This window comes from Saimiri boliviensis, chromosome 5 (genome assembly GCF_048565385.1).
Source record: "Saimiri boliviensis isolate mSaiBol1 chromosome 5, mSaiBol1.pri, whole genome shotgun sequence".
Taxonomy (NCBI): domain Eukaryota; kingdom Metazoa; phylum Chordata; class Mammalia; order Primates; family Cebidae; genus Saimiri; species Saimiri boliviensis.
Window position 1 is genome coordinate 124,424,184 of NC_133453.1, and position 9,518 is coordinate 124,433,701.

The 9,518-nt window shown below is 48.1% G+C and overlaps 1 protein-coding gene across 1 annotated transcript in view; it reads right to left on the bottom strand.

Moving 5' to 3' along the window:
* TMEM163 (transmembrane protein 163) overlaps positions 1-8,194 on the bottom strand; it is a 274,558-nt gene extending 266,364 nt beyond the window's left edge. Inside the window, exons 1-2 of the mRNA XM_039479868.2 lie at positions 7,738-8,194; positions 2,176-2,295 (exon numbers count right to left, since the gene is read on the bottom strand). Coding sequence (XP_039335802.1) covers positions 2,176-2,295; positions 7,738-7,939 — 322 coding nt within the window. The 5' untranslated portion in view covers positions 7,940-8,194. The remainder of the gene's footprint in view (positions 1-2,175; positions 2,296-7,737) is intronic.
* Positions 8,195-9,518: the final 1,324 nt, after the last annotated feature.

Genomic DNA, 9,518 nt, shown 5'->3' on the forward strand with positions numbered 1-9,518 from the left:
TGCCATTTTTGAAATGTCCCATTTTTCTTCATATGCTAATTTAAACATAACTTCAAAAGTTAGTTTACAAAATCTCTATTTCTTTCCATTCAAAACTAGGAAGAGAATTTCACAAAAGTCTGTCACCACGTAAACAATGCTTTCGAAGATATTTTAAATACTGTATATTAGAAATATATTTAGGAAACTAAATAGTAAAACCAACAACCCTAACAACACAATCAGAGACCACATCAAGGGTTTAAAATATGAAACACACACACACACACACACAAACACTAAAGCTACTCTATAAAGTAGGGGAAAACATAATTCACCTTCTGCATTTTTTGGTTTAACTAAACCAGAACAAATTGAAAGTAACATGAGAACAAATTGAATGTACTATAGATAACACAAATCATGATATTATATGCCAATGCCAACATTTTATGGGCTACAAGTTAGAAGATTTAAATTAAATACTTGCTGCAATGAAGGTGTAAAAGCACTTTTAAAAGAAAGAGAAGCACTTGTCACAAAGCAATATTCTAATTCTGTATGCACCATGCAACTGTCTTTCTGTATTAAAGGAAATGAATAACATTTTTAAGATAACCCAACTGATCGGGTGTAACATGTGAAATCAAACTTTCTCATAATTTTTGTCTATTATGAGCCTTAAGTACATCAAATGTAGTATGACTCCCCTAGAAGACTTGCCCACTAATTCTTCACATTCAGGTCCTCATTCAAACACCCAGGTGATAAATCGAAACAGCTTTATCAGGCACATGGACCTGTCTGAGTTACTATTATTCTGTTTGTAAATCACCTCCCTTCATCCCTTTCCTTTTCCTTTACATATGTAAATTACGGTGTCTGATCCAAAGTCCTCCACCAGCCACTGCAACCAAATTATCCCCTAGGGACATCAATCCAGCTTGTTATTCTTCTTTCAGCATTAAAAAAGCGGGGGCAAGGGGAAGGAGTAGCTATTTTCAGGAATCAGAATTCTCCTCGATCAGATTTCTGGCTCACTGGTAAAAATGTTTATACTCTGGAATGCATTGCCCTCCGCTTCTAAATGTTTGGCTTTTTTAGAGCCAAGACACAGTACAGTGTTTCCAACATAAATTGCTTCAAGTAATATATGCCTAGTTTTGCAGGGAGCATTTGGTCAAATTTTAATATTCCCTCTTGGGAACCAACCTCAACTTCCAGCAGCAGATCTAACCTTGAAGAACAGAATTTTAAACAACACACACACACACACACACACACACACACACACACACACACAGAGCTTGTCTTCTAGCAGACACAGGCTTTTTTCTCCTAATCTGAGGGTTGTCACAGGAGACACCTTATATGATGCCTATCACTGAGAAAATAGATCTTTCTATTAGGTAATAAATTCGTCACAAAATGCAATCTTCTCCCCAGCATCAAAAAACAAAAAACAAAAAAAACCCCACAGGTTTCTACCAAGGTTGGGCTGTAACTGCCACTGCTTAGGCTTGTGAGTCATTGCACAATTCATAAGAATAAATAGCACATGGACATTTCCATAGGCTGCAAAATGTTAGTCAAGAAAACACATGCCATTGGCCTTCCTAACCCCCAAACAGGATTATCTGGCAGAAACTGTTCCACTTCCTTAGTTTGTCTTAATTGTAATACGTGTTTTTGTTTCCATGGCCACTGAAAAACTTGAGAGAAGACCCTCCCATTTTCCTTTCCTTAAAATGTGCATAGGATTTTCTTCCAAGCCTCACACAGATATGATCAGGGAAAAGGAGAGGGCTGACTGCAATATTGCACCCATCTTCTTGCATTAGGCTCAAAATAGGAATCTTAAGGAGATATACGTGTCATGTGTCAGCCCAAGCTGAAGGCATCCACCAAGCGTATTTTCACCATTCAGCCAGCAGCCAGCATCTACTTCCGCAAACCCACATACTGAGGAGAGCCAAGGCTCCCAGTACCACTCCTCACCTCACCGTCTCACCACTCGTCCCTCTGCAGAGGAGAGAAGCCATTTCATTAATTTATAAGTACCCTGACTTTCCAACCATCTAAAAATAATTACTCATCAATAACAGTCAACTAAAAGCAAAAGCACATCCCACAGGAATTAGAGAATAAAACGGGCCACAGCAGCACACATGGGCCGAGGAGACCCCTGATACTCACTAAAGGCAGCCACCGCTAGGGCCAGGGTGACAATAATGGAGAACCAGGACACCCACAATGCCTTCTTCCTGTAGTTCTGGGCTTCGTGAGGTTTCAGGCGGGTGCTGCTTTCTAGCAAGCCTGACCAAAACAAGGAGAAAAGGAAGTTAGACATTTCCTTACTAAGAAACCCACAGCAAGAACTACAATTGCTTAGCCAAAGATTGCAAAGTAACAGCCCGAGGGCCAAGATGTGTTTTGTTTGGACTACGCTGTGTTTTAACAATTAGGAGATTTCACAAGAAAATCAAGTTTTCTGGCACCCCTTGAAAAATCACAGGCTCTGACAATATGGGCCATGTATCTCTGCAGGGTAACAGGAGCCGTCCTCTTTCGAAGAATTCCACAGACCCCACCATTCCCTGACATATCACACCAGGCCGTTTATTTGCCCCTGTGTTAAGCTGCTTGGCCTCAGGTAGATGCTGTTCCAGCCCACAAGACCCTTCCGTTAGAAAAACAGCACAAACCACCCACATTCAGCTGGGCCTTCAGGGTCCTCAGCTGTGGGCATTGATTTGCATTGATTCACCAGCACAGCCCCAACTGGTGGACTGGGTTTTGCCCAAAGCAAGAAGTCAGACTACAAATGACCTCACTGCTCCCCCAACAATCTGCAGGAGAAGAATCATTTCTCTTTCACCACCTCTAGCAAGAGCCTCCAGGCCCAAATTACATGCCACATTTCCTTCCCTCCTTATTCTGCTCTATAGTATACACATCCTTTTTACCAAGCACATGTCAAAAATTCTCAGAATATTCAAGTGGGTGCAAACCTACTAAAACTAGAGGTGGCTTCCCAGGTAGGCCTTGTATAAGACAAGTTTTATTTTTAGCTCCTATGCTTTCAACATGGAGAGTCCTCGAGAACAACAGAAATTCATGACAACTCCCAGGCAATGCCCATAACTGCCTGTGGTAAAAGACTAAAATGTCTTCAGAATGATCTTGATTTACATTTTTATCCTTCTCCTTTGACTATAGATCAGCATCCTTTGACTATATACAGCATCTCTTAGTTGCACAGAGGACCACATTTTCAGCCATCCATTTACACAAACAGGAGCTTATTATACCATCTCTGGTGAAACAACCCAAGATACAACTTTTAGGGGTTGGGCAGCCTCATCGGAGCAGCTCCAAAGAATGAAGGAATTGGTAATCAAAGCTCAGGTACCAATTTGTAAAATATCACATAGCGTGAGACATATCACACCTACGCATCACGTAAAAGCCACCATCTCATTCATCCAACTGGGTACCACGCTAAGCCTCTGGTTGCCAAAAACTGCACCCTGATCAAAAGCTAAAACCAGGGCTCTGCTAAAACTTCTCAGTTCCATTTATAACCCAGATTCAAGCATCCTTGAACAAGTCCTGAGCAAAGCAAGCCAGAATGTCAAGAAGGTTGCTGAGTGAGCTCAACTCACAGCTTAGGGATTTTTAAATAATTGAAACCTACAGGCTTACACAGAATCAAAAGGGAGATGAGAATGCAAATGTTGAGCCTAAACACCAACACCATCCTCTCTCTGTAAAAACCTCCCCAAACCTTCCTTCATAAGTGGACTTGGGTGGAAAAACTAAATACGTTCTCCCTTGTCAAATTCTGCCCAGGTACAAGTGATTTAAATAAGTGTATGTCATGTCCCTTTGTCTATTTATTTCTTAGCTGCCAAAAACCACCCCATTCCAATTTTCATCTGTACAATCACCAGTTATAGTACTATCCTAAAATGAGCAGATACCACACATACTTAATAATTTATGTGCCTTTTCCTAAATGATATAAAAATCTTCCTTTCATCCTGGCCAATTGATTTTCAGAAGTGAAGCTGTAACATTTAAGCACTGATTCAAATAAGCAGTTCGTTTGCTAGGTATTTTGACAGCAACAATCTCCAGAGATTTATCCACTGGGGTAAAAACAAGGTTCCTCTGAGAAGTAGATTTCGTTTTCTAAGAGGAATGACAATGATGCCCATTTTCTCTTCAGTCACATTTCCATCCAAAGTCAGTGAGTTTCAATAATATAATGGTCCTGACCACACATGCAGACCAATCTACATGCTTCACCTACCAGTGAAACAACACTCTCCAGGAGGACTTTCAGACGATGGCCCAGGACAGCTGGACTGTCCCCCTAAGGTGGCACTTGGGACTTCTCAGAATTACGACCAGTGCTTCTTCCCTGTGTTTGCCTCCTCCATGAGATTTTTAAAATTAAAAAATAAAATGGAATAAGTACAATGGGAAGATTGTCCAAAAATGGAAGAGCTTTCCCATTTCTATTCAACCTTTGCTTATGTTCTGCTGATTTTCCTTTCTAAAAATATAGCCCATCCTAAGAATGGAAAACTCTGTACTCCTCAAGGGGAAGTGGAGTATGATGACGTATAAAGACTCAGTTCCTAGTGAATGGTCCGCACACAGGTACCTCCACCCTCATGGTGGATGCAGGCACACTCACAAGTCACAAAGAGGTATGAGAATTCCTAATGTTTTCAGGAAGCTGTGCTTTAAAGCTAGAAGAAAGGCAGCCCGCAAAGGCAGGACAGCCTAGAGAAGTTACAACAGGCCTCTGACTTGCAGACAGGGCTGGATCCTCCCTACCCACAGTTGGACCCATATTTGAATTTGTAAACTCACTCAAATTTTCTGCATTTGCAAGTTGGGCCTGGGAATACTAAGCATAGGACTGTACTAATGAGAAACTGATCTTTTATTTATTTTGGAGAGGGGGAAGGTACAAATATATATGGAGAGGCTGAAGCAATCAGTTATTTCTACAATAGTATGCATTCGTTCCAATTCCTTTCTCCTAAGTTTGTCAAGCTTGAACTCTGAAGAAAGGGAAATTTTTGTTAGATGGGGAAGTAGCGGGAAATGCTGACACATATAATTCTCTAAGGCTAAGCTGGGCCCTAAGGTTACAGACAGAATGGTGGGAAAATACTTGTGGGAGAATGAGTATTCAAGAGGGATGGAAAGAATGATTAAGATAAACCTGGCCTGGTTGTTGTGTTTAGCCCCTAAAGGTCGTAGACCACAGAGCTCTTGCTCCCTGAAATTTAAGCTCAACCAAATGGCACTGCAATTACTGACATTCTGAGCTAGCTAGGTTTCTGAGAACCAGCCCACATCACTTCTAAGGGGGAAATGCCTCCAAAGTCTCAAAACACTAGGTTTAAAAGCAAACCTTTGATGAGAGTTAGCCATGGTCTGTAACCGCATCCTGGTAGCTCCAAAGGGAGTTAGGACAAAAGAGAATGCCAAAACACGTGCAGATCTGCGGTAGCCCCCAACCCTTCTACAGACAGCCTACAGCTATTTAAGCCTAAAAAAAAAAAAGCCAGTCAGGCAGGATGCTGAGACACACAGCAGGCAAGTGCTGGGGCTTCCTCCTCCCCTGTTCCCCTCACCAGTCGGGAAGAGGTAGCTGCACTCGACCCATTCCCAAAGGATACAAAAATCAATATCGGAAAAATGCAGCCCCATAAGAAAAAAAAATAACCCAAACAACAAACACAGAATCTTACAATACACCTCCCCAGGTAATATTCTGGTTTACTTAACAAAAATCACTTATTCACCACATAAACGTTGCCATCAGGAAGAGGTCAAACAAAAGAATATCACATTGACGTTCAGCTCTCAATGCCACACAGCACTGTGTTCTTTGGGGAATAGGGTTCATCCTAACAGAGAGGCTGTGTGTGATATGCAATGCTCTCACACAGTGACAGTTTATGAACAGTCAATGCTTTCATGCTATCGTATAATGGAAAATGAAATTCCGTTGACCAGAGAAAAATAACCTTAAGAATGAATTCAGAAGGGCTTTTTACACTTGAATATGAACTACCAAATGATGCTAAATATGAACTCACTCTAGTACTGTTTTCCCTCCTATCCTTTTGGGGGGTAGGGAGGAACAGGCCAGCTCTTCAGATGACCTGCAATGCTACAAAAATAAGCTCAGCCCAGGCTTCTGTCTTTCTGCAATATGGAATTTTTAAATCCTACAACATTAGCTGGAGAGGGGAGAAGGTAATGAACACACCCTGTAATAAAAGTGAGAGGTTTTGCTCCCTGCTCGTGATGTCCCCTGTCCCCACTTCTCAAATGGCATCTAGTTATGTGAGCACAGGGGGAGAAACTGCAACAGAGGTGCAGAATTCGTTGCCACTGGAGCAGCTCCAGTTTTGGCTGAGCATCTCAGCGGATTCTCTGGGAACTGCCGTTTCCATGTCATTTTATTTCACATGCTACAGTTGAGAATTTCTAAGGAGAAAGAGATCGTGCATCCGAACACTAAACCGGAATAAAAATGTACAGGAGATACTAAGAATAGGATAAAAACCTGCTAAGTCTAAAATATATAAACCCGCCACAGCCAACAAAATAAGGCTTCCAAGAAAAGGGGGTGGAGGTGCAAAGAGCCGGCTTCCCCTGAAGGGCCTGGCTGCAAGAATCTTCGCTTTGGCCACTAAGCGGTTTTAGCAGAACCACAAATTTCGTTCTGAGGGGGACAATTTGGATTCGGATCAACAAGAAGCAGAAAAGGTGCGGCCAAGAACAGGGCTCCCTCTGCAAAGAATCCAAGCTGAAAGGAAACGCGGAAGGGATGGAGGAGAGAGACGCGGGAATGAGCAGGGAGTCTCTCCAGTCCTACGCTGGCGACTCCTGGGGGCATCGGCAGTCGGTAGGAGGCAGAGTGTAGTCCCCCAGCAGAGGCACGTGTGCCGGCCTGCAGGCCGGTGTCGGTGGAGGGGGGATCTGAAGGGTCTGCAGACGCGCCCTCCGGAACCATCAGGTTTCAGTGGCATCCATCCAGATGAGGTTGGTGGCCAGAATCCAAATGTGCCAGTTCTCTGCCCCATCATCAGACGACGGGGCAGGGACCCACCGCGACCTGGGTCCGCGGTGAGAGTCGGGGACCGCCCGAGACCCCGCGACCGCTCCAGCGACGGCCCGGGTCCCGGCTCGCTCCCCTCCTAGCGCCCTTCGCCGGGGCGGACAGCCGGGCAGCCGCCGAGGGACAACTCGCAGCTATACCCGCAGAGGGAAGTTCTCCCAGGCAGCCGGCGGGGCCGCAGGGGACTACGGAAAGGAGGATGAATAGAGCCCGGGTCCCTCCGAGCTGAGCAGGGCCCGCAGTGACCCACGAGCGCTCGGCTCCGAACGCAAAAAAAAATGCCTCCCGCAAACTTTTCCCGTTGGCGCAGGAGGGGCTGGAGCTGGCGGAGAGGAGGGCGCTGGTCCAGGCGGTGTCGGCCTGGAAGCAGCCGGGGTCTGGGCTTCGAGGGAAGGGAAGGAACGCAGCCGAGGCGGGGCCGGCCGCAGGAGGTGGGGCTGCCGCTCTCGGCTCGCCGCGCCCTCGCCGGGAAGTCCGGGCTCCGCACCCCCGCGAGCTCCAAGGCGCCGAGCCCGGCGGCCGGCCCGGCGCAGCCCGCGAGTGAGGAGAGGCGGGTCCCGAGCAGCCGCCCCCGTCGCCGGCCGTGCCGGGCGGCAAGCGCTCACCTCGGTCCTCCAGCCCGTCGCTGAACTGGCCGCTCTCGCTGATCCGCACCTGCCGCTCCTCCTCCAGCTGCCGCGGCTCGCGCGCCGGGGAGCTCAGCGGGGCCGGACCGGGGGCGGCGGCCGGGGGCGCGTGGCCCCGAGGCGGCGGCGGGACGGCGGGCCCCTGGGAGCTGCGGCGCTGGATGCCCGCGGCCGGCTCCATGGCGCGGGGCTGCGGATCCCGGCGGCGGCGACGACGAGCGCGGCGGGGACTCGAGTCAGAAGTGCGAGGCGCCGCGGCTCCGGCGGGCGGAGGAGCGGACGGACGGGCCGCGTGGACAGGGAGAGACGGCGGGCGGGCGCAGCGGAGTGGAGGTGCACGGGCGGGGGCGGGGAGGAGCGGAGAGCCGCGCGGCTCCGCGGCCGGTGGCGGAGGCTGGGGCCGCGTTATCGCCGCCGCGCTCCGCCCCTGGGGGCAGGTGCGGGCGGCAGGGACCCGCCCCGAGGCCCGGCCGCGGGAGCCGGCTCACGGAGGAGGACGGGAGGGAGGAACCCGGCTGGGCCAGACACGCTGAAGCTGGAGTCACTATTGAGGGCGGGGGGGCCCACCCCCGGCCCCGCAGAGCTTGGCTAGGGCGTAGCGGGGACCCGCCCCACCTGTGCTGCGGGATGGTGCCCAGAGGGGACCCCTCGCACTGGATTGCTCTGCGGTCCGCAAAGCCCGCGGACGCGCCTGGGTAGGAGAGCGAACAGCGCCCCTAATTTAGCATCTTTCTCTTCTGGAGCTGCATAGATTTCAGAGGCTGTACTGGGTCCTCGCCTGGGCCGCCATCCTCACTGCTCATCCAGGGGAAAAGGGTTCATCTATCCCCAAGCCCATCGCTCTCCCTCCTTCTAGGAGCTTTAACTCTCCTCCCAGCTTCTTCCCGAAGCACCCATTTAGCCAGGGATGGGGTATCTTTAGGATAGCAGGCATGCTAGAAGATGCGTGAACCCCGAGGCTTCCCCATTTCGACTCTTCCTGGGCCTTTGTCCCAACCAGTTTGCTCACCGGCTCATCTCCCCTCTGCGCATCCAAGTCTTGTGTGATCTTCAGAAATCCATGGAAGCCTCCCTCCTACGAGAAGTCTCCCCAGCTCTGACCCCTGCAGCTCTTAATTCATTTTGTGTGGTGGGGCTGGTCTCACCAGTGAGAGTTCACACCAGGGCACAGACCAGCTCTCTTGTTGCCCAGAGAGGAGCAAAAGAGGACCTGCTGTTTAATAAATTCAGCTTGGATTTGTTGGGGCTCAGAAAAATACACCCCAACGTATGGCACTTTGGTATGCTGTTTGAACTAAAAAAAACTAAAGAGGCCTCAAGCTGCCTTAGAAACAAAGACTGTCTCCCACCCTACTTTCTCCCCACTAAGCAATTCATAGAAACCAGAATTTCTCTTCCCCACGGAGGTCATACGACCTAGAAATAGTACTCCAACTTGCCTGGTCCCCTGCCTTTCTGTGTAAGAGGTGGCCATGAAGAAATACTCGGACCTACATTGTCTAATAGTAGATCCTAAGACCCTCATTCCATAAGGGGTCCTGCTCTATACATGCTGCACAGAGAAGCCAAGAAGAATCTGAACAGGCCTCGCTGGGTTCACTCCTCAGTCCATTACCATTAGATCACACTCTTTGTCCCATCACATTTCTACAAGGCTCTCCATTCTTCACTGAATCTAAGCATAAAAATGGTTTTCCCTAAGTCTTTGCATGTTCATTTCTGTATCACATAAAACTTTGATTCAATAAATTTGTTACGCA